Source organism: Balaenoptera ricei, chromosome 3 (assembly GCF_028023285.1).
Source record: "Balaenoptera ricei isolate mBalRic1 chromosome 3, mBalRic1.hap2, whole genome shotgun sequence".
In the NCBI taxonomy this organism is placed as follows: domain Eukaryota; kingdom Metazoa; phylum Chordata; class Mammalia; order Artiodactyla; family Balaenopteridae; genus Balaenoptera; species Balaenoptera ricei.
Window position 1 is genome coordinate 150290124 of NC_082641.1, and position 24886 is coordinate 150315009.

General features: G+C 55.1%; 1 protein-coding gene across 1 annotated transcript in view; it reads left to right on the forward strand.

The window, feature by feature from the left end:
* Positions 1 to 2501: 2501 nt before the first annotated feature.
* Positions 2502 to 24886, forward strand: part of FGF18 (fibroblast growth factor 18) — a 34970-nt gene continuing 12585 nt past the window's right edge. The window contains exons 1-3 of the mRNA XM_059919634.1: positions 2502 to 3076; positions 3248 to 3284; positions 17591 to 17771. Coding sequence (XP_059775617.1) covers positions 3045 to 3076; positions 3248 to 3284; positions 17591 to 17771 — 250 coding nt within the window. The 5' untranslated portion in view covers positions 2502 to 3044. The remainder of the gene's footprint in view (positions 3077 to 3247; positions 3285 to 17590; positions 17772 to 24886) is intronic.

A 24886-nucleotide genomic window follows, 5' to 3' on the forward strand; every position in this document is an offset into this window, starting at 1 on the left:
TAAGTATTGCTAATTGGTGTTCTCTATCCCACTGTTTTCCTTCAAAGTGCCGATAAGCTTGAATTTATCTCTTGGCTTATTTGCTTATTGCTCATCTTCCTTAGTAGAAGTAAAATGCTTTTTCAAAGCAGGGGGTTTGTGTGTCTTCACCCAGGGCCTGACACAATAAATAGTGATTGAATGAATTGGTGAGAAGTGACTACCAAATTAGTGACCCATATTAAGTGCTATATGAACATGTCAAATTTGAATAGAAAAAGCTCATTTCAGATTCATCTGTATGGTAATAAGTTTGCAGGTGTGAACGATGGAAAGGAAGAATGTTAAAATGACAGGATTTAGAGTCAAAAGATTCTCTTCAGTAAATTAAGAATGATCCTGCTTCCCTACTTCATGAAATGGTGAAGAAAAAGATAATGTGATAACCTGAAAACCATAATTAGGACTGTTAATAATAGCTAAAATCTTTGGAGCCTTCATTGTGAGCCAGACTGAATGATCTCATTTGGTAACTCGCAGCAACTTAACACCTGGTACTGTTGGAAGCTTGCTGGAATTTATAAGTAAATGTTGGAGGCAATATTCAAATCCAGGACCTCTAACTTGAGTTTATGCTCTTACTAAGAACTTCATTTGACAGGACTTCTGGGTGAATCTTACTTGGGTGATAGCTTTATGTGTGAAATCAACAAACATTATCTGAGCCTTGAAAAAAATTGCAAGCATTTTAGAATATAAATAATTATGGACCCATTTCATTCAAAAGTAATAGGAAACAGTACAGGAAATTGGAAGTCTGATTATTAGCCAGGAGATACTTCAAACACCCCACTTTAGCAGGTAGTAGGCCAAACCCACCTCTTGACTTGGCTGTCAGAGGTCTTTATAAAGTAAGATCAAGCATGGTGATGTCACAGGACCCAAGGGAAGCATATCTGTTTTGTGGTTGGGCATTGCATGCTGTCTTGGGATTTGCCGGTTCTGGCAATGAGAATGTCTAAGTAAATTCAGCCCAGCGCTTCACACAAGAACTTTCTCCATCGCTCAGCACCTAGCTTTGAAAAGGTTTTCTGCACTTGTGTCCAGTGCTGAAACAGAGGCTGTTTAAGATAGCCTCAGCTTTGAAAGGGAACTTAAATAAAATAGCTTGCAGGGAAGCCTGGTAATCGGAACAATTGCTGATAGTTCATATTCCATGACTCTAGGAAGTAGCACTGTTTGACAGTGTCTACCTCAGTTTCACTATATGTGAAATGGGGAATATCAGCCATAGCCAGTGACACAGGAAGTTTTTAACCAAATAGTCCGGATTCCTGAGTTTTGCTTTTTGAGCTTGTTCAGTTTCTTTCCCTCTATGACAAACCCTTAGCATCAGGCCAAAGCAGAGCCCAGCTGTCTGGAGCTCTAGACAGTGTGAGACAGTTAATGTGTGACAAGAACACCTACATTTTGAGGTTGGTGGCAAGGACAGGAGTGATTCCTCTGAAGGGGCGGAGGGGATTAGAAGAGATGCCCTTAGAAGGGACCTGGTTAAAAGAGTCAAACTGCTTAGTGTGCAAAGAGTGGCAAATCTCAGCCTGGAGGCCGGCAAAGGGCCTAGAGTGGTCGCTGACCATAGTCCTGCTGGCTCCTCCCGGGCCTGTATAGCCTGACCGGGCTGGGCTGCAGTGAAGCCTTGGGGACGCTAGGTGGCAGCCGTGCGTTTCCAAAGCTGGCTCACCTACCGGAGAGCCCAGCTGGGATCTCGGGAACCGACCCGGGAGCCCTGGAAGGGGGGCGGTGGGGGTAGGGGGGTGCTTAAGAGACGCCCTCGAGATCCCCTCCCCTCAACGGCAGGGACGGAGATTGAAAGGGGGCTCACATACGGTGGCCAGCCGTCCGAGAGGGCGCCTGGGACATGCCACGATCCTGCGTGGACTCACAGAGCGGGTAAAAGCGACCCCCTTAAGTGGAGCCGCCCTGAGGGCTGGGCCTGACCCGCCCCTTCCCTGCTCCCCACTCAAGCGCTGGTGGGTGTGAGTGCGAGTAGCGAATGTGGGAGAGTAAGGACGTTCAGCACCTAACTGCGTTCTTGGGGACCGCAGCCTGTCCAGTTCCGGCAGCGTTTGCGCCGTGGCGCGGGGTCATTGCGCCCAGGCGCAGAATTCCGACGGCTTCGAGCGCTCACCAGCTCCAGCCTAGCTGCTGGCTCTGCTCCTTCGGAGCTGCCGGTCCCGTCGCCGAGAGTCTGAGCGCCTCCCTCCAACCCGGAGCCTCCAGGAGAAGGAGGAGGAGGCAGTGGAGAGGCTGCGGCAGGCAGGCAAGCAGGCAGGGCCGCCTTTGATGTGGGCGCGGCGCAACCAGGCTAGCTGAGCGCCCGTCCGGCCGCGCCCCGAGGGGGGAGCCCCCGGGCCCCGCATCCTCATTGTGCCGGCTCGGGCCCGGGCCCGCCCCCGGCCCCCCGCCCCCTCGCCGCCCGCGCGTAGAAAACGCCCCGGCCGCCGCCAGTGGTGGGAGGTGGCGATGCGCACGGCCGGAGAGACGCGGAGGAGGAGACATGAGCCGGCGGGCGCTCAGACGGAGCGGCCGTGACGCGTTCGTGCTGCAGCCGCGCGCCCCGGCCCCGGAGCGCTGACCCCTTGCCCCGCGCAGCCCCGCGTCTCGCCTGGAGAGCGCGCCCCAGCTTCCAGCCCCGCCGCGCATGCTGCCCCTGGATTAAGCCGGGCAGCCAGCCTCCCGCAGACGCCCGGCCGGCCGGCCGGCCGGCAGTGAGCAAGCTTTCTCGCACCGGCCGGTGCCTCCTGCACAGCGGCGGCCGCCCCGCAGACCCCGCTCCAGCCCGGAGGGCGCAGCGCTCGGGAGGAGCCGCGCGGGGCGCTGATGCCGCAGGGCGCGCCGCGGAGCGCCCCGGAGCAGCAGAGTCTGCAGCAGCAGCAGCCGGCGAGGAGGGAGCAGCAGCAGCGGCGGCGGCGGCGGCGGCGGCGGCGGAGGCGCCCGGTCCCGGCCGCGCGAAGGGGACATGTGCAGGCTGGGCTAGGAGCCGCCGCCTCCCCCCCCGCCCAGCGATGTATTCAGCGCCCTCCGCCTGCACTTGCCTGTAAGCGCCCGCGTGCGGGGCTGCCCACCCTGCCTGGATGTCTGTCCGTGTGCCTGTGGCTCTGTCTGCCCGCCCGGCCGTTCTTCTGACTTTCCGACTGCGTATCTGTCTATACGCGGGTTCCCCTCCCTCCAGTCCCACTGACTGCCTCTCCATCTCTCTCTCCCGCAGGTGTTTACACTTCCTGCTGCTGTGCTTCCAGGTACAGGTACGTGGGCTCCTGACTCTGACCTCCCCCCCACCCGCCCCTGTCTCCCGGTACGTGTCTACCCACCCTCCCCCGGGCCGCGCCCCCTCCCTGTGCCCCACCCCTCCTGGGCGCTGAGCCCAGTGCACCTGTTCCCAGGGCGCGGAAGGGTGGCTCCGAATGCGCCCAGCGCGGGCGGGGGACCGGCCAAGGGCAAGGGGCTCTGTTGGCGGGACTCAGGCTGGCGCGGGCTGCCACGGTCCCTGTCGGCTTCGGCTGGGAGAAGATGCTCGGAGCCGGCGGCCTCAGCCGCTACAATGTGCCCGGCTCCAAAACCCCCCCAGCCCCCCGCCCCCCCCCTCCGCCTCCCCGCCCGGCCCGTAGCCGGTGAGGAGTCAGGACGTAGGGATTTTCTCTGCCAACCGTCCCTTAACATCTCCGCTCGCTCTTCCAAACAAAAAGGCTCCTTTCAACCGAGTGGATTTGGAGTCCAGGGAGAAAGCTTCAGTTGTAAATTACTCTGTGGTTTCAAAGGCGTTTGCAGCATTGAGAGAAAGACAGAGAGAGAGGGAGAGAGAGAGAGAGAGAGATGTTGTGCTAGGAGGGGAGACTGGGGTGAGAGCGAGCAGAGTGGGGCGCCTGGGCCGAGGGACCACTGCCTGCGAGGCGGCTCCGTAACGGGCCGCGCTCCGCAACGCACACCCTTGCCCAAGGTAGTGCAGCCCTCAGCTGGTTCCCCGCCTCGCTCTCTGCTCGCTCGCTCTCCTGAATCAGAAGAGGGCTTGGCGCTCAGCCTGGAAAGCACTTGCTAAAATCTGATCTGTTACTTCAGCAGCTTTCAGACTCGGGAAGGTCTTGGCACGCAGACAGTTGGAACACTGGGGCTTCCAAAGCCGTGGAAATGAAGGAAAAGGGTTGGGGGGCGGGGGGAGGGAAAGAGAAGAGGGACTGAGGGAGCTGACTTCAGCCCCGATTAGAACCAGACCAGGCTGCCTCAGCTTGGAGGGGGGGCGCAAAGGGAAAGGGAATAGGAAGTGCCAGCTGCCCTAGCCCTCCACCACCTAGTGCTCTGACGGAGGCGCCCTAGGAGGAGCTGGGCTGGGGCCAAAAGAGATTATCTGCCCCTTCCCCCTCTGGGTTGAAGGCAGGTGTCCTCATAGGGTTCGAGAGGATGCTTGGGCCTTAGCTTTCTGGATTCCCGAGGTGCCCAGAGAGAGCACGGAGCAGGCAAAGTGGTGGTTCTCCCAGGTGTGTGTGTTGAGTGCTGTTGAGACTCACGGGTCTCTTGCGGAGGGCGGCGGCGGTGGTGGTGGTGAGTCTGCTTATCTCCCCTCCCACTCCTAAGAGAGAGCTGTTACCATCGGGATGGACATTGAGGTGAGGGCAACTAGTTGGGACTGGGGGCTGGAAGGATGGATGGACAGACTGATGGGTTCTTTCTTTCTGTTGGCCAGGCTGGGGTCCCCGGTGACTCCTTGAATCAATACAACTGGAGTCAGTAACTTAAGACTGGCCGTTTGCCAAAGCAGATGTGACCCTGTGTGGTTGCAGAGGGCAGGGTGGGGAATGGCTGGTGTCAGAGAGAGAGGCCAGTGCCAGGCATGGCCTGCTTGGTTTGCAGCTGAGTCCCCAAGCAGAGGGCAGGCCCCAGGGTCACCCCGGGGGACTGCTTGTCTGACCTGGGTGAGAACTCTTTTCCTGAGTGCTGAGCCTGGGTCCGGGGACGATGAAATGGGCATAAAGTAGAGAACTGGTTTCAGACTTTGTTGCCCAGGCCTCTTGTTGCCTGCTGCCTCTTGGTCCTTGAAGTGGGGCCCAGGAGGGGCTGCTGTGTGGTCTTTGTGTTCTCGGGGGGGGGGAGGGGGTCGGGGGGGCGGAATGTGAGGGAGGGAACCTGGACTCTGCATCCCACCTCCACGTCCTGGCCAGAGCTAGAGCCAGCCTGTGGGGGGGAGGGGCGGGGAGGCGAAAGCTGGATGGGCCGTCTGGGTTCGGTCCATTGGGGTTATGCCTTCAAGCAGGTGAGGGAGCCTCCTCTCCCCGCCCCCTCCCCCACCTCCCCTTTCCTTTGCAGCCTTTCCCGTTGCAAACTGCCTTAGGACTGACTGATGTTTTTAACCCATGATCCATGCACCCTTAGGATATCTAAGGATGGGATTATGGGGGAGGGGTGGTCCCTGAAACACTGTGTGCAAAACGGTGCCCATATATGCAGTGTATGTGAGATGGTTCTCAGCTCCCCACAGATTTTTGAAAGCACCCATGATTGCTGAAAGATAAAGCAACGCTACCCTGGGGAGTTATAGACAATGTTGGCAGGCTCACATCCTCCTTTATGCTCGAGGGACAAGGTGGAGTGTTCGTTAGAGGTAAAGATGAGGGGTGGGACCCTTGTGCTAGTTGCGGGAGTCTGGAGTCTGCTCCCCACTGAGGTGATGGGCCAACACCGGGAGAGCAGCTACTTCCTGGACAGGGTGCATTTGGAGGGTGGTAATGAGAGTGCCCTTGGTGAGCAGGGCCCAGGGGAGGCTCCCTGCACCGTAGGAAGGGCTCAGGGCTTTGCCATCCTGTGGACTGCGCCTGAACCCCAGCTCCATCTTTCCCTATATGTAGACCTCTGCGAGACTTAGCTTCATCATTTGTGACATGGGTGGCCCCGAGGATGAATGGTATACTATAGGCGTGGAAGAGGTTTTGCGAATTCTCATCCCCCAGGAGCACATTGCTCTGCTGGGAACTCTGTACACCTATGCCCTTCCTTCCCCCGCCTCCGTGTTTTGGGGAACTGGTCCAGTCCTAGCAACAGAGTTTCTGGGCTCCTCCCCTCTTTCCATCCATCATCAGCCATCAAACCCCAAATGGGCCCCTTGCCCCCAGCCACATTTCTGTGAACACAGTCAATGCCAGACACTGCCCGCACCGCCCCCCCCCCCCGACAATGTGGTGAGCCCCGCCCTCCCCTGCCGGCAACCCTGGGAGCGGGAAGCTGGGAATTTAATAAAATCCCTTCTCCACACGACTTGGGACACCGTGGATAGCTCAAATCGGAAGAATTTTAAAAATTTCCAAGGGGAGCAAGCGGCGTGACCAGTAAATTGCTTTTCTGCACTTGGCTGAGCGCTGACAATGACACCGGGCTGGGCCTTTCACGCAGCTCGGCCGGCACCTGCCTGACATTGTTCCTGCCGCCAGGCTCGGCTAGGTCCTGGCCTTCCCCAGACAGGCCAGGCGTGAGGCGGGCCAGGGCAGGGGGGCCTTCCACTGGCCCCTCGGTCCCTCCCTCCCACAGCGCTGCTTCCTCTCTCACCGCACTTGCTCAAGTTTGGAAGTTTCCTTCCATGCCTTCTCTAAGGCTGACCACCCCCATGCCTGGCCTCTTCAGTGAGGTGTAGAACCTCTCTTCAAGCTTGCTAGGATGGGGAAGCCAGAGACAGAGTCCTTTGGGACTTGAAGAGGATGGGATGCTGTCCTATTGGATTGTACTTTTAATTTCTTGAAGAAGCCACCTCATCCATCCATTCGTCCATCCAGTCAGGTATTTGTTCATCAAATACTTGCTGGGAGCCTGCTTCTTGCTGCCCCTGGAACAAGACTAGTCCGTTCCTGGCCTCAAGGAGCTCCCAGTCTAGAGAGGGAGAGTGCCAGATAAACAGGAGTTCCTTCAGCCCCGCCCCTCCTGTCCCAGGCTGTGAAGCATTGAGAGGTAGGGAGCATCCTGCAGCCTGATGGGGGTGGGGACAGGGGAGGGGGCGGGGCGGGAGGGGGGAAGCCAAGGCTGGGGAGAAGTGACCTGCATTTGGTGAGAAAGTGCTACTTGTATGAATTTCCAAGTGGCTCTTGCATCAGGAAGTTCCTTTCATCCTTTCTACCATTCTACAAGGGAGACTGGAGTAGGAGGAACATTATCATATTCCTACCTCACAGATGGAGAAACTGAGGTACAGAGCGGGGAAGGGATTTTTCAAGGCCATGGCTAAGACCCAAGACTCTGAAATCAAGACCTTGTATCCTTTCCAGCACACCAGGCAGACTTTTTCAGAAACACTGCAGTTGTTCAGAAAGAATACTGATGGGGAAATGGAGTCTCAAGAGGCATGCTAGGGGCCCTTAGTGAGAGATCCGGTTGGATCCCCCTGATAGGATCCCTTATTAGGGGATGATCACAGAGTCCAGGTGGGCGTCTCTGTGGTTGAGGGCATCTGACTTGGTGTCTGCAGGCCCTGATCTTCCTGGAATGTTCTGGTGTAAAAGGGTTTCAGAGCCAGAGGTGGATGTTTTTGGGGGTGTAGCGGGGCCTGGAGGATTCAGCACTCTCCTTCCAGCTTCTTTCCCAGCATGGAAGGAGATGGGGGCACCCTGCCAGCCTTCCTGCAGCCCAGGTGTGTCACCTGCTCTGAGGCAAGGAGGTGGGTTTTGAACATTTCTTGTGGTTGGTGCAGCCAATGTCCAGCAGGCTCTGGGCAGCGTGTCAGGGCCACAGCGTTGCCTCCTCCCAGCCCTGGGTGACTGAGAGGGCACATTGGACCCCCAAAGGGAGATGGATGGGGAAAGGGAGAAGACTTTCTGTCCTCAGCAGGATCTTTTGGTTCTGACCTTGTCCTGTAGCAGGGAAGTGGTTGGTGTGGGAAATCAGGGTGTAGGCCCATCAGGGTAACAACTATACTGGTAGCTGCTGCCGGGTAATGCGGGCTCGTTCCGTGGCTGACGCTTTCTCACAGCATCTAGGCTGTGCCTCACAACCAGCCTGGAATTAGGGAATTCTACAGATGAAGAAAGTGAGGCTCAGAGGCATGAAATAATCTGCCTTTGGTTGCGCAGCAGGAAAGAGAGGCAGAGTGGGACTCAACTCTAGCTTGCCCACTCTAGGACCCAGGCTTATTAAACAGCACTTTAAAGGCTCTGGAATCTGCCAGGCTGGTTCAAAGAGTCGCTCTGTCTTGTCTTTGCTGTGTGACCCTGAACAAGTTACTTAACCTCCCTGGGTCTCAGCTTCTGCACGCATAAAATGGGAAGAAAACAACCAAGAAAACAGCTCCGACTTCCTAAGGGTGTGGAGCACGGAGAGTGCAGAACCCAGGGCTCTGAAATCTTGTCTGCCTTTCAAGACTTAGTCCCTGTGTCTCTTGTTCTGGGAGGACTCCCTTGGTTCCACCCCTCTGTCAGTGGATTAAGCTCCCCTCGCCCATGGCACTGCCGCCTCCTGGTGACTGGGGAGAGGGAAGGTGTTGTTTCCTTTCTGAGGGCCGGGGTTGCCTGATGAACATCTGTGTGCCCCATATTTTGTGTTGGGTTGGGTTTCCTCCCTACTCACAAGGACCCATGGCTGAGCACTTAGGGAAGGGCAATGCCAAGGGCCCTGTCAGTGTGGCCCAGGCTGGAGGAGAGCCACTGGGCCTCCGGAAGGGCTGAGGCCTGCTGTTGGCACCTTGGGTCTGACAGTAGGGATTTGTTCTGGAACATCAGTGTGTAAGCGGGCCCCTCAGGCTTTAGTCAGTCTTGCTGGTAGGGCCTGGGAGATGACTGGGTTTTGTTTGCTCCGACATCTAAACGGCATAAGGCCTCAGGCCCATTTAAAATGCTGCTATGCCAAGTCTGGGGCCAAAGACAAACCCCCCATAGGTCACAGAGCAGAAAGACTCTCAGGATGCCTGGGTTGGAGTCCTGGCTCTGTCACTGGCTCATTGTGTGCCTCAGTTTCTCCACCTGGGTATCAGTGAAGTGAGCTAGGCGGCTTCTGTGGTGCTTGAATGTGTGGGCTTTGGCATAGGAGAGACCTTGGTTTGAATCCTATCTGTGCTGCTGAGCAACTGTTCAGCAAATTTCTTAACCTTCCACCCTCTGCACCTTGGTTTTCCCCATCCGTATAATGGGGTAATGAAAGGTACCTACTTCTTAAGGGTTATGGTGAGGACTAAATAGGATAATGCACACAGAGTAGCTAGCACTGTGGTTGACACTCAGTAAATAATTGAGTAATAGTAATTGCTTGATCAATTATATGCTCTGTGTGTGTGTTAACATGCTGCAGTGTGCTGAAGAAAGCTAGGAAGGCTGTGCTTCTTGCATCGGTGACATCAGGCCCCCTCTAGTCTGAGCATAGATCTTGGATTTAGGTCTGAATTTTATCCTTATTGCACCACTCACAGGCTGTGTGCCCTTGGGAAAGATCCTTAACCTCTCTGAGTCTCTACCTCCTCATCAGTTGAGAAATAGGAATAATAATACCATTCCTAGGGCCTGTTGGGAGGATTAATTGAAGCCATGTCTTGGACCTGGTATGCAGTAGGCATTCAATTATGGTGCTGCTCCTCATTAGCAATCAGCAAACATGGCTGGCCCTGGACTGGGTTTTGAGCGGGATGAAGAAGACATCTAAGGCTTCAGCTCTTTTCCTCCATGATCCCTGTGAAGAGATGGCAGGTGCTTTGGCAGCTTTGTTTACCACTCTCCCCATCCCCCCTCTGCCTTGGAACCTCTTAGCACTTTGTCATTGCTCTGTGACCCAGTGCGTTCTCTGCTGGGGCTCACAGGGATGTATAGGGGCTCAGGCTCTGGACGCAACCCACCTGGGTCATACCCCGCCTCGGCCACTTGGTAGCTGCATGACTGAGTGAATTCTCGGCTTCTCTGTGGTTCATCTTTAATATAGGCATCAGGATGGACCCTCCCTCTTGGGGTTGCTATAGGGGGTGAACTGTGGTCACTTGGGGGGAAGCACTTGGCCCAGCACATGGCTCATTATAAGTGCTGAGTAACTGTGAGCTGCAGTTATACATTTGACTCTGGTGTGCCTAGAGGCCTGCTTGTCTGCCAGCTCCTGGTTCCTGGAAGTCAAAGGAGGCCTGGCCCATCCCATGGGCCCTGTGGCACCTGGCACGGACCTGGCATGCAGCATGAATGTCAGCAAGTGGAGGGGTGGGGAGAACAGCTTCTCTGAGGGCCGGGCATCTGTATGGAGCCCCCCAACCCTGTACCAGGTGTGGGGCACGGGGTGCTCAGGACCTGTCCCAGCCCTCAGGGATTTGAGAGAAATCTGAGGGATCTCTGCAGGGGGCAGGGGCCCAAGGATGCAGAGGGTATTCTGATGAAGGGCCCTGAAACCAGACTCAGGGCAGGAGGATCTTGCCTGGGAAGGTGCGCCATTTGAATCTTGAAATAGGAACAAGCTGGGTGAAGACTCTGAGCGTCTCTCTCTGCGTGTGTGTGTGTGTGTGTGTGTGTGTGTGTGTGTGTGTGTGTGTGTGTGTGAAAAAGCCTTTGCAGGCACATGGACCATTTCTACATGGAGCAGGGAACAGCTTGATGTGCTCAGGGGACTCCAAGCAGTTTGGGATGGCTGGCGCATCAAGTTCAGGAATGGGGGTGATATAAAAGGCCATGGTGGGCATTGAATGCCAGAATAAAGGGCTTGTTTATTACCTTTTTGACATGCATGACCCCTCTCCCCACCCAGGGGCTTCAAGGGAGAGGGATTGGAAGGAAGGAGAAAAGGAGGAAAGAAGGGAGCATGGGTCTTTAGGAGTCCTGCCCCCTCCCTCAGGCTGGCTGCAGGGTTGACGGGCCGCGGCACCCATATTGACAATCTGTACAGAGCAGGCTGATGTATGGGGAGGAGGAGCTCCCGGTCAGCGCCTTGGGTGGCAGCACCCCCCTCCCATGCTGATGGCTCAGCCCTGCCAATCAATACATTGACAGCCCCAGGAGCTTAATGGACAGGTTGGGGGTGGGGAAGGGCCCTTTGGAGCATCACTCTGCCCTGGCTGGGATGGATGTGGGGAGTGTGACAGAAGAGAGGGGAGGAACCTGGGGCTAAGTGGTGACTGGGGGCATCAGTCTGAGTGAACCAAGCTCCGATTCAGGGGTGGGCCCAGCCTCCCTCCTCCGCTTTCTGTCCAGGGGTGTCAGCTAGGGGAAACTGATGGACTCCGGAGCCAGAGGTGGGTTCAGTTCTTGGCTGCATCAGTTTCTGTACAACTTAGGCAAATCCCTTAGCCTCTCTGTGTCTCCCTTTATCATGGGGATGGTAATCGTTCTGACCTGCCCAGGTCCGGCGAGGAGCGAGGAGATAGTGCCTGGAAAGTGCTTAGCTTGGACCCTGGCACTGAGCGAACGCCCACTAAGTGGGAGCCAGCGTTAGTTTTGTGCTCAACGACAGTAATAATCCACGGAACACTATGACTGGCATCAACTCCTGGGCCTGAGTCCAGGCTTGCTCTTGAGGAAGAGTTTGGGAGCTGCATTTCAGGGTGGAGGGGGTGCTGACTCTACAAGGGGCCACTCCTAGAATGGGGTGCAGGTCTCAGGTTTGAATCCAGAATTTGGAGAAGCTCTGAAAGCCCTTGGCATGGCTGGCCCCAGTGCTGCTTCTGGAGGGGGAGGCAGCCAGTGGTGGAATGTGGCGGGAAGTCTGTGGGCTGCCTCTCCTGGGACCAGGGAGACCCTCCCTTTCTGGGCAGGCTGCCTGGAGACAGGGGCGCGGATTCTCTGAAGCCTCGAGGATGGTACCTGGGCGGGAGGGGCAGTCTGACCCCTTCCTCCTCTCTTGGGTAGGGGGTGAGCTCAAGGCCTCAGTCCTTTCATGTTTAATCCTCCACCTCAGTCCCTGCCCCACATATGGCTTGTGGCCGGAGCCAGTTACTTTCCTGAATGGGGGAAAGGAGGTGGGTGACAGAGAGAAGGGAGAATAGAGCAGGAGAGGGTGAAGAGATGGGGAGCAGAGGTTCTAGGCTGAGCTGGATTTGAATCTTGATTCTTTTTTGCACCAATTTTGTGCCTTTGGATAAGCAATGTAACCTCTCTGAGCCTCAGTTTCCTCATCTGTAAAATGGGGATAATAATCATACCAACTCATAGGGCTGCTCTGGGGATGACGTAAGATAAGTTACTTAAGGTACTTCTTAGTACGGAGAACATGCTCCATAAGTAGTGACTGTTTAGAAAATAAGAAAAAAGAAAAAGAAAAAAAAAGTGGCTCTTCTTACTTATGTTTTTCTGAGATAAATAATTGTAAACAATCTAATTCTGCTGATGAGAAAACTGAGGGTTAAAGAAATCAAGTAAGTTGGTGATTTTGGGGTGGAGCCAGGTCACACCCGAGGTCAGTGAGTGCTATTGTTGAACGTGTGTGGTGTGGGTGTGCTGATGTAACGTGTGTATTAGGTGATGTGTGATGTGGCAGATGTTGGTGTGAGGCGGGCCCAGGAAGAAATAGGAAGCCACTTCAGACATGACTTCAGAGCCAGGAGTGGATGGGTGAGGTTGAAACCTTCGGTCAGAGGGAGCAACTGTGGCTATTGGATTCCCTGGCGGGAGGGGGAACCTGGGTTGACGTCTGGAAGCTGGCCCTGGGGTTGGAGCGGGGCTCACCCCAACCTCTTTTCACCCCACGGTAGTTTCCCCCCAAGGTGCCTAAGAGAGGGGGCTTGGAAGCTAGGCGGGGGCTGGATGGTAAAGGACCACATGCGGGCGCTGTGCAATGGGTAGTGGGGAGCAGGGCAGATTTGGGAGCAGGAAAACCCCTCACCTCGTGCACTGGAGCCTGAGACTGCAGGCGGAAGGTGGCGGGCTCTGTCCCGCTAAGCACCACGTCCGTGCTGGGATCTCGGGGGACAGTTGGACCCGTTGGGCCCTTGCAGCCCCCCTGTGCAATTCCTGGATCAGGGAGTGAATCTTTCCACCAGAGTGCAAGCCCCTCAGAGAAGGGGTGGGTCCCCCTGGGGGGTAACAGGGATCTCAGCCAGACTGCAGGGGGACCCCACCGTAGGCTACCCTGCTGCGGGAAAAGCTATCTCGACCTCAAAGATAATCCGTGAGTATGGGGTGGGGGAAGGAGAGCCTTTTGTAAGGCACCTTGCTCTGCCCCAGGAGACACCCTGGAGCAGTGCCAGCCCTGCTCGCCTTTCGAGAGCCGCAGCATTTTGATTTTTGTCACACTGCAGCTTTTCAGTGCCCCTGATGATTATGCACCTGGATGGGTGTAGAGAGCAGTTCTGACTGGTCTAGGAAGTCCTGGAAGACAGGCCCCCTCTTGGGCAGCGAGGCCAAGTAGCAGGAAAGGAGGAGTGAGAGGATGTTCCTGAGCGGCCCCGCTCTGCATGTGCTCTGCAGGCAGGCCCCGGAGCTCGGTGGCCCCGGAGAGGTGCCTCAGAGGTCCAGTCTGTGAAATGCACTCTAACTGGTGCCTACCTCCCCGGGGGCTTAAGGAATTTGACGAGGTACCATGTCTTGAGGGCTTCTTAGCAGAGTGCCTGGAACAGAGGAAAGCTTAGCAATTGATGGCTTTAAAAACCCTCTCTTGGGCACTCTGCTCATCTGGGTAGTAAGTGATGGGGCTGATTTTGGCTGCCAGATTTTCCTCATCCTAGCCACAGTTATTTAGCAAACATTTGCCAGGTGCCTTCTGGGGGCAGAGCTGGAGGTTCAGGGATGAACCAGGCAAACTGGACTCTGGAGACAGTACGCCATTACAGTAGTGTCCGGAGGCTGTAAGCCAGCCTGAGGTCGGAGGGCAGGAAGTACTTCCAGAGGAGGTACCTGAGGGCAGGTGTCATCCGGGCAGAGGGGCTGTGCAAAGACCTGGAGTCCCCCAGAGGTCTTGCCCAGGAAGCCCAGGGGTCTTCCTGCCTTTTCAAAAGGACAGACTCTGTTTCCATGTCCGATGCCACCCCTTTTACCGCCCTCGGGATTGATGTGCCCACAGAGTATGGCTTAAATGGTGGACGCTGGGCAAGATGGATTATTCCCCCGCATCCTGGGGAAGGGCCACTGGGTAGCCCCTGCTGACCCTGGGTCACCCATGCTGCCTCTGTCCAGTGGGCCAGGGAGAAAATCGTTAATGGGAGGCTGGCTTCTCTAGGCTGGTCCCCTAGGGGACCTGGGGTGAGGAGATTGGTTTGACCTCTGGTCAATAAGGTCTCCTGTGAGCAGGAGGAGATCTGGAGGACAGGGAGGGAGGCCGGAGGCCTGGCCTTGGGGGCGGGGACAGGGCCAGGCCACCTCGGGAAGTCATTCCAGGAAGGTTGAGGGCCACGGGCGGGGGTTCTTCAGAACACATGCCCTGTGCCAGCCCAGGTGTGGGCCTCAGGGGGCACTGGAGCTCTATCCTCCCTAAGCATTAGGATGTGAGATGAAGCAAGTCCCAGGTGTGAGATTGGGCTGTGAACGGGCTGGCCATTTAGGGTAGTGGAAGTGAAGAGTGTGCACTCTTGGTGCACCAGCGGCCAGGCCCTGCGCCACCGGGCTGTGCAGCTCAAAGCAACCGACTTAACTTTTCTGAGCCTTAGTTTCTACATCTGTTAAATGGGGGTGATAAGCATTCCCATGTTCTAGGGTTGTCGGGATGATCAAAAACAATAACATCTTCCCAAACTGTAATCTGAGCAGCAGAAGTGCCTCGTCTCGAAGGATGTGAGAGTGTGATCCACTTGTGTCCTGGGGAGGCTTCTGTTTGCAGGGCTTCACCAAGAGCCTCTTAAAGGGCTCCCTTGTATCCTCTCAGTAGTTATTTATGTCTGCTGAGCACTTAAATCTGTACCAGGCAACTGTTCTAAGACTATATGTTTAATATTCACAGCAACCCACAAGATGGGTGCCATTGTCACCACTCTCAGTAACTTGCCTGGGGACCCTTAGCTAGGGAGTGGCTAACCCTGGGTTTTTTTTTGTTTTTTTTTTTTAAGAGTATAGTTGATTTACAATGTTGCATTAATTTCTGCTGTACAGCAAAGTGTATCAGTTATACGTATACATATATCCACCCTTTTTTAGATTCTTTTCCCATATAGGTCATTACAGAGTATTGAGAAGAGTTCCCTGTGCTATACAGTAGGTCCTTATTAGTTATCTATTTTATATATAGTGGTGTGTATATGTCAATCCTGGTCTCCCAATTTATCCCCCCGCCCCTTTCCCCTGTGGTAACCATAAGTTTGTTTTCTACATCTGTAACTCTATTTATCTTTTGTAAATAAGTTCCTTTGTACCATTTTTTTAGATTCCACGTATAAGTGATATCATATGATATTTGTCTTTCTCTGTCTGACTTATTTCACTCAGTATGACATTCTCTAGGTCCATCCATGTTGCTGCAAATGGTATTATTTCATTCTTTTTTATGGCTGAGTAATAGTCCATTGTATATATATGAACCACATCTTCTTTATTCATTCCTCTGTTGATGGACATTTAGGTGGCTTTCATGTCCTGGCTATTGTAGATAGTGCTGCAGTGAACGCTGGGGTGCGAGTATCACTTCGAATTATGGTCTTCTCTGGATATATGCTCAGGACTGGGTTTTGAACCTGGATCCTGCTCCCCACTGTCCTGGTGAGACAGGCGGGGCCCACTTAGGTGGAGCTGAAAGCGGCGCTTTGGGGCCACATGGCCTGGGGCTAACTCTGCCATTGCCTGCTCTGTGACCTTGTTGGTTCAGCTTCGGAGCCTCAGTTTCCTCATCTGTAATGTGGCATAATGTTTCCACCCTGAGGATGATAGTGAAAGTTCAATAATGTGGTGCAGGTGAAGTGCCTGTGGAGCCTAGGTTGGGATTGGAGGACATGTGCAGGTCAGTGGGGGGACAGAGACCCTGGCCTGGGCATGGGGTGTAGCAATGAGGAAAAATGGTCCCTACTCTGGAGAGCTCACAGCTGAGGGCTGAGACAGATGCTTGGGCAGCCCCAATTCCAAGAGCCCCATCATGGGCTGAGTGGGGTCATGCTCTTGTGGGAATGGGGTCCTGCAAGCCCAGTGTGCCTAGAACAAACCCAGAACGCTGTCTGGACTTCAAGAATTGTTCAGCTTTCTGGTTAAGATGGGCTGGGACAGGCATACAATTATCAGGGCGTAGGAAAACCTAATTTAATGCTAAATGGGATGACAGACTCTAGATCTTTTCAATGTTCACTTGTTCATTCATACATTTGACAAATGTTTGAGTTCCTACTATGCTGTGTGCTGGGGATATAGCAGCAAACAAGTGGGGGAGACAGACAAAAACTAGATAAAGAGATGTTATATCAGGTTGATCAATGCTAGAAAGAAAATCAAAGCATGGTAGAGAGTTGAGGAGTGACAGAAGTGGGGGCTGCCTCAGAGAAGCAGTCAGGGAAGTCCTGTCTCAGGACATGACATGTGAGCAGAGGCTCGAATGAATTAGAGGAGCCAGAGTGCAAAAATCTGGGAAAGAGCACTGAAGCAGAGGGAAGAGCAAGTGCAAAGGCCCTGAGGCATGTGTGTATATTGTGTTTGCTCAGAGCCCTAATAAGACAGCCAGTGTAACTGGTGGGGAGGGAGTGGTAGAAGATGAAGGTGGAAAGCAGTTGGGGGCTCATCTTGCAGGGCCCTGAGGCCCTGGTGGGGACATTTATCTAAATGCGATGGGAAGCCCTGGAGAGTTTGGAGGGGAGGGTTACACAAGGTGTTTGGGTTTGGTGGAAGATGGACTACCAGGGGGAAAGAGTAGAAGCAGGAGGCTGGTGAGGAGGTGGGTGCAAGTTGTCTAGGTGAGAGGCCGTGTTCAGGGAAAGGAGACGGGAGAGATACGTGCTGGCGTAGCCAGAGGTGGCTTCCTGGAGAGTGTGGTCAGACATGAGCTAAACCTCCAGGGATACAGGGAATTTTGATGAGAGATGCTAAGCAAAGGCTTCTCCACGAGGGGCTAGGGATGTGGGCAAATGCTTGGTGGTGGAGGCGAGCATGAGGACACTTGGGGTGTGGAGAGGAGACCGCCCCCAGCATCAGCTCCAGGGGGAGAAGTGACAGTGGGCTCTGGTTCATTCGTTCCCAGGAAGAAATTTGCCAGGTCTCCTTCCTTCCCCGCTGAGAACCTAAACAGGAATTATATGCCCCCCATCCATTTCCCATCTCCATATTGATTTTGGTGCTTTTCTTCCCATTTGCTCACTGTATCCTAACAGCCACCCTGGGGTGTAGTCAGGCCAGAGGCTCTGCCCCACTGTTTTACTGGGGAAGAACCTGAGGCAGAACAAACCATGGGCCCAAGGTCACATGGGAAACTCAGCTCCATACTTCTTGCTTTAATTTGGGGGTGTGGTGGAAAGATAGCAAACTTTGCTGTCAAATAGACCTAGACCTGATTCTTAGCTTTGCTGCTTCCTGGCTGGGCCACCTTGGGCAACTTGCCTCATCTCTCTGAGCCTCAGTTGCCTCATCTGTGAAATGGGGGTGATAACGGCAATTATGAGCGTGTGCTGATGCCTGACCCAGAGCTGGTGTAGAGGAGACCCTGGCTCTTTGTTGTGAATGTGGTTCCTGCACGCAGGGACTCTGGACTTCCAGGGTAGCTCACTGTCACCCCTTTCCCTGCTCAGGTGCTGGTGGCCGAGGAGAACGTGGACTTCCGCATCCATGTGGAGAACCAGACGCGGGCTCGGGACGATGTGAGCCGTAAGCAGCTGCGGCTGTACCAGCTCTACAGCCGGACCAGCGGGAAGCACATTCAGGTCCTGGGCCGTAGGATCAGCGCCCGCGGCGAGGACGGGGACAAGTATGGTAAGTGTCAACCCCCTCCTCCCCGACCATGTACACGTTCTTCCCGGCCTCTGAGACCTCAGGTTCAAATCCCAGCTCTGCCGTGTCCTGGCTGTGTGATCTTGCACCTGGCGCTGAGCCTTTCTGGGCCTCAGTTTCCTCATCTATAAAATGGGGATGCAGTAGTGCATCCCTGAGAGCCTTATTGGGAGTAGTAACTGAAGACATGAATAAAGCATGCTCTTGCTGGTAAATGCCTCATAAATGCCAGTCGTCATGGGTATCCGTGGCAACCTGCTCCCCACGGCATTGCTTCCCCAGGTTCAGATGCTCGGAGGGGTGGGAACCTCTGGGGCACGCTTTTTGGATGCTCATGGTGGTGGTGGAAATTGGCCTCGTGTGAGTGTGTGTGCGCATACGTGCATATGTGTGTGAGAGTGTGTGCATGTGCACGGGGACAGGCCTGTGTGTGTGTGCTCTGCGGGCTTGAGCTTGTGCACCTATGAGGCATGGGCACTCACAGCACCTTGGGCCATGGTCCCCATGACCTGCCCTTGACCCTGGAACTGCCCAGCTCTCTTCTGGGGTGTTTAGGAAGCATCACCTGCCCCAAGCTGCCTCTGCAAAGGGGCTGAGAGGAGTGAAATAACCCTGACTCCCTTCCCTCCCTAAGCCTCCAACCCACAAAGACCCTCAGCAGTGAGTGAAGCAGGCAGGACTCCTCCCTCCCAGAGCCTGGAGGGGATTTAGGGGCCAGACTCTGAGCAAATACTGACCACACCTCCATCGCTTCCTACCTTCTCAGGCCCAGGTTCTGGGAGGTGTCCCAGGCCCCAGCCTTGGGTTGGGGGGAGCTGGGGTGGTAGGTGGCCACAGTACGTGCGTGCATGCGGCCGAGCCTGCCGGCCTGGGCTTCTCTGAGATGATGCTCCGCCTGCCCGCCAGCCCCTGCCCATTGCAGTCAAGACATGACAACAAGACAAATAATTTCTTGGATCTTTTATCTTGGACACCATTTATTTTCCCTCAGCCCCGGGGCAGGACTGACCTCATGGTAGGGCCCAAGTGTGGCAGCTGCACCGTCACTGGGGGCTGGGCCAGGCCAGGCTGGGCAGGGCTGGGCCATGCTGGGCTCCTGCTTCTCCAGGCCAGCTGCCTCCCCTCCCTTCTCCTGCCCCATCACTCTTTACTGCCTCCATCCCTCCCTCCCTCGTCCCCCTTCTTCCTTTCTCAGTCTGGCTGCTTCTCCTTTTATCTGGGCATCTCTCTCTCTGAGTCCTTCTCCCCTCCTTCTGGTTGTTTCTGTCTGTCTCTCTGTCTCCCCCCTCCTCACCACGTCTGTCTTTCTCTCTGCTTCCCTCCCTCCGACCACAGCTTTCCGTCCCTCCTCCCCACCTCTCCCAGGCCCTCTGCTGGCCGCCTCTCTGGGGCCTCGTCTCTCTGTGCCCCCCCTCCGTGGACGCCTGGCTGTGCTGGGCAGACCCAGGTGCTGGTTTTCCCTGGGATCTGCTGTCCAGTTGCTGCCAGGGAAGGGGCAGCTGGCTGGCTGGGGCGGGAGGGAGGTGCCCTCCTGGGGAGTCCCCGGAGCTCTGGATGGCCCCTCCAGGCTGGGAGAGTACAGGGGGGTCAGACTCTGGTCTGAACCATCTGTCCAGGCTCTGAGATAGGAGTCGAGAGCTTGGGAGGGAGAGGAGGCTGGGAATGGCCGGCCCCTCCCTCCAGAAGCCACTTGTCCTCTCATTTCCTCTGCCTGGACTGCAGACTCAGGGGGTCTCACCTGCTGTGTAACCTTGCCTTCTCTGAGCCTCAGTTTCCCTCTGTACATTACAAGGGCTGGACTAGAGCAGGGCTTCTTAAACACTAACATGCGTCGGAATCACTGAGGGTTCTTGTTAAAATGCTGATGTTGATTCAGAGGGTCTGCGTTGGGGCCTTGAGCTCTGCATGTCTAACAAGCGCCCTGGTGGTGCTGTGGGACCACCCCTGGAGTATCCAGGGACTCGCCCATCTTGGCTTCTCCTCCAGCTCCACAAACTCTAGATTTAATGAGTCTCTGTCAAGGAATATGTTTATCACTCCTCCAATCCCCCAACACCCAGGGCAGCCAGGGGCCTTGCTGGCCACTGAGGCTGCTCTATTTAAATGTCGCATTAGAAACGCAGATGAGGCGAAGGGATCCCATCTGTGAGCCCTGGGAGAGGAAGTGAGACAATGGAGCCAATTGAGGCTTCCAATCTAGATAATCAATACAAATATTATTGGGAGGGTGATTTATGTGGCCAAGCCGGGCAGGAGGATGGGGCTGTGTTAGAAGCCTGCCCTGCCTGTGGAGGAGGGGCAGCCAGTAGTCCTCAGTCAGGCCAGGGGGCCCAGGATGGTCTGAGATCCTGCTCCCTCCTTCTCAGGGCTCCATCCAGCTGAAGGAATGGTGTCTTCTGAGACTTGCATTCATACACAGTTAGAATGCAGTCTGGGAATTTCAGCAAACACCAAGTATAAACAATCCCTATAAATGCCTGGAGTCTGGAATCCCCAGAAACGCCCGGAATCTCAGATTTGAGTCTGTAAAACACTCAGAATCTCAGATTTGACAGCGTCCCGAGGCGCTGGACCCCACAGGCAGGTAGGTGCAAGATGCAGGCCCACCTTTGTCTGGGTGCCCTGCCCAGGAGCTCTTGGCCGGCTTTGCAGCAGTGAGCAGTCTTCGGTGCAATCTGCATATAGATGTCAGCCAGGCTTCTACACCAGGCTGTTCTGCAAGAGTTTCTCCCCATGGCTCCCTGAAGCTTTCCCAGAGCACTCTGAGGGCCCTGAGGTTGGCTGTTCCAGGAATGCAGGACTTTCTTAGCTTTAGGTTCGGCTCTGGAGGGAGAGGTATGCTGGCCAGGGGGCTAAAGGCTTAGGTCGTGGGACACCTGGCAGGCCAGGAACTGGGGGAGGGCCACCCTGCCCACTCGGGATTATTACATCAGCCCCTCCCCTTCCTGCCCTTGGTCCTGGTCACCTTTGTCCTGCAGGTAGTTGCCACCTTGAAGAAACAGCACTGGGCCAGGAGGCAGGACCCCTGGGTTCCAGGGGCAGCTCGGTCGCTGAGCAGCCCCCAGTGCTGGGGAAAAGCATGTCTGGCTCTGGGCCTAGTTTCTTCACCTGCCAAGCAAGGATGAGAAGGCCCCACTCTACCTGCCTCCAAGGTTGATGCCCTTCAGCTGGGATGTGGAGGTGTCAGCACCCCCTGGCTACAGGAAGCAGGGTTGCTGGGTGGTGGGACTTGAGTCTCAGCAGAGGAGCACCTGGGGTCAGCTGAGCCAGCCCTCAGGGAGGCGGAGGGGCCCCAGCATCAGGGATGGCGGTGTGGGAGCAACTCTGCTTTTATAAGCCACGTGGTTGGATCTTCCTGCCTATTTTCATTTGCAGAAAAGGGCTCCTCTACTTGATTAAGAAAAAATGCCCAGAACACCCAAGGTTTTGCAGTAGGTTTTCCAGCCTCCCAGGACTGACAGTGCCCAGAACAACCCGGAGCAGGCCTCCGGAGGGGCTGTGATAGCCAGGGAGGTGGTCTTCTGAGAGGGTGGGCATGTGGACTCTGGAGTCAGATGGAATTGGAATCTCAGTTCCACCACTTACGAGCTGGAGACCTTAGGTGTGTGTTAGCCTTTCTGATCCTGTTTACTCTTTTGTAAAATGGGGTAATTGAAATGAGAGAATATCTTATTCTCAAAGAGTATATGATTATTAAAGCAAGAATATTCATAATAACCAGCTGAACTCTGTGCTGTTGTACGGCGGCAGGGGCATACCGTCATGGGCTCAGGTGAAGGTTTCCCCTCTCGAGAACTGATTCGTGGGGCTTCCAGAAGGGGTACTGCTTCTCTCCCCTTAGTGGGGCCCTGGCATATCAGCTACAGTTTAGAAGAGGCTTTTTCAGCATGATTCTAAGCAGCAGGGCAGACTGGCCATGCTCTGGCTGCTGTCTCAGGCTGGATGTGGAAGGGTATCTGGACCGTTCTATTGCGTGCGGTCCGGTCTCTCAGTTCACACCTGGTCCCTCCCTCACTGGGCGATACAGCGGTGAGTGAGACAACCCAGGCCCAACCCTCAAGGAGCTCCCAGGCGAGAGCCCCTTCTCCTTTCTAGGGGCTGACTCTGAGTAGGAAGAGCCTGGGCCCCTCGCTCTCTGTGTCCCCTTGGGCGCTTTCCATCCCCTCCCTGCACCAGTGGGTTTCCTCACAATTGTGGGAAGGCACGGGCAGGGCACGGAGTTTGTACTGTGTGGGCTTGTTCCAGTTAGGCATGGATTAGTCTGTGATTCCAGCTGTGTCACCACTGCCCAGGGTCACAGGGAGTCAGCCTGCCCCAGCATGGGCTCTGCCCCTCTAGGCAGCTCCCCCGCTCACCCTTGCCCCTCTGAGAACGTGAGCTCCTTGAAAGCAGTGACCTTTCTGCCTGTCTGCATGTCTAGTACATGTCCTGAAAGCAGGCCCCCCTTAAAGGTTACTGGATAAATGAATAAAATAATTACGGGGCCACGCAAAGCACAATCAGGGGCTGACTTGCGTGACTCACCTAGGAAAGTATGTGGGGTCTTCCAGGGCTTTTTGTTGGAAGTGGGAGGGGGCCTTCTGGTCCCCGTTTCTCTCATTCTGGTACCTGCTGCAGGGCTGTGCTGGAGCAAGGAGCTAGGTCCTTTGGGCTGGCTGGTGTGGCTGAGGCAGCAGAGACTCTTTTCTCTGAATCTGACGGCCCACAGTCCATTCTCCATACCACAGTCCAAAACGTGAGACTGTGTCACTCTGTTAGTCAAAGGCTCTCAGCTCATTTAGAATGCAATCCAAGTCCTTGGATCGGCAGGAAGGCCTGGTGTAGCCTGACTCCTGACTAGCACCCTCACATTGGGCTCCACTGCCCCGTCCTTGCCCGCTCTGCTCCAGCCCCAGCGAGCTTCCTGCTGCCCTTGGAACACACCAAGCATGTCCCCAGCTAAGGGCCTTTGCTGTGTCCTCAGCCTGGGGATGCCCTTCTCCCAGATGTCCCCATGGCTTTTGCTCCCTCGCCTCACTCAGACTACTGTTCAGTTGTCCCCTTATCAGGGAATTCCTGTCTCTGTCCCCTCGTGGGTATGTTTCTCTTCCTAGCACTTATTGCTACCTGAGGTTCTGGTATGTATTTAGTTATTCGCTCTCCGTGTCTCCTGTTATAGTGCAAACTCTAAGGCTAGGCGGCTTCTGTCTATTGTGTTCACTGCTGTATCCCCTGCACAGAGCCAGCCACAAACAACGGTTCAATACATGCTTGGGCCAGTGAATACATGGGTGACCCATGTGTGCGCCCGGGAGTGTAGACGGGACCACTCCCCTGGGGTGGGGGCAAGTGCCTGGCACAGAGCCCAGCACACAGTAGGTACCTGGGGAATCCGTGCTCCCTCCCTCCTCTTCTCCTGTCCTCCTCTCCCGTCCTTCCTTCCAGCCAGCCTTGCATCTTGCAGCAAGGATACAGTGAGCGACAGGACCAGCTTCCCCGAGGGGCGCTCCCAGCTGGGAAGGGGCATTAATATCTCCATCTAAACCCCCTGCCCTCTGAGCTCATGTTCCACGACTTCTGTCCCCAGTGAGGAGTGGCCACCCACACCTCGCTGACTCTGCAGCTCAAATGGCCACATGAGAGGTACAGCTAGGATTAAATATAGCTCCCGATCGATCCTATTGATTCTTTCTCTCTTCCTTTCCGGCTCGCCCACGTGGCCTGCGAACCTCCTTGGGGGACTTTAGGAGAAGGGGAACCATGGGCACCTTTGGGGAGAGGCCACAGTGGGTGTGTGTGGGTGTGTGAGGATAGTGATGCTGAAACGTCTCCAGAAAGGGCTCCTTCCCCCCACCCCCGCTTCTTTCCCCTCCCCTCGACCTGGTCCACCTTCAGAGGGGAGGAAGGGAGTGTGATTTGGTGTGGCCTCCCAGTGCCTCTTGTGGCAAGGACGTTTCTCGCTGGAGGATGATGCCTGGAGAGTGGCCAGCCTCACTGTCAGCACTGGAATTGTAGCGGCCGGCTGGCCACCCCGTGCGGGGTCTGGGTGCGGCCAGCTCTGCCCAGCCTCTCGCTGGCTCCCAGCTCCCCCCACTGCTCTCTCAGGTCTTGGGGATTTTACCCCAAGGCTTGGGGGAAAAGAAACCAATTCTCCTGCTTAGTTTTTTCCAGTTCTCTTTCTCTGGGTCTTCTGTGTCCCTCTTTGTATGTGTCTCTCTGGGTCTCTGTCTGCCTCTTGGTCTTTCCCTGTCGTTTCCTACCCTTCAAACCAAAAGTCTTTAAAGTGAGGCTATGGATTGCCCGCAGGGAAGCCCAGCTAGGGAATCACACTGGAATCAGTCAATCAATCCATCCATCAAAGTCATTTCTTTTTTCTCTGCCATGGCTGATCTGCCTGATGTCTGTCCTGCTCTGCTCACCTCTGTCTGAATCTCTCTGTCTCAGGCTAGCTCCGGGGTTACTCTGCCTGTGTTCAAATCCTGGTCCTACTGTGTGACTCTGGCAAGTAACTTAACTGCTCAGGGCCTCAGTTTCTTCATCTGTAAAATGGGTGTAATAGTTCCTACCTCATGGGGTTGTTGTGAGGATCGAATGAGACATTCCACATTCAGACTCCAAGCACAGTGCCTGACAGATGGTAAATGCTCAAATAAGTATTAGCCGTTTTGTTTTGTTTTGTTTTTTTAATTGTCATTGTTACTCCATGCATTTAAGAGAAACGGGGAAAAAAAGACAGCATGAGTTTTTATTGAAAGGGCTTTCTTTCCGGCTCCTTTTTCTTCCACTTTCTCATTTTCCTTTTCTGCTTTCCTCTCTCAGTGCTGGAGAAGGGATTGGGTCCTTCGAGCTCCTGGCCCCCAGCCATGGGCAGGCGCTGGGCTCCTGCTCTGTGCTGGGCCCTGGTAAGACTGGCTCTGTGGACTTTGCCTTCAGGGGAGCTGGGTTGTGGGACCCCCCCCACCCCATCCTGCACTCACCCTCTGGTGCGTGCAGCCTTTCCTTCTAGTCAAAACCAGATCTGAAGTCATTTCATGCCTCTCTGGCTGCGGTTTGAACCCAGACTTGGGTGCTCCTATGGGCTCCCCCACCTCCCAGAATCAGCTCGAAGGTATTTTCCT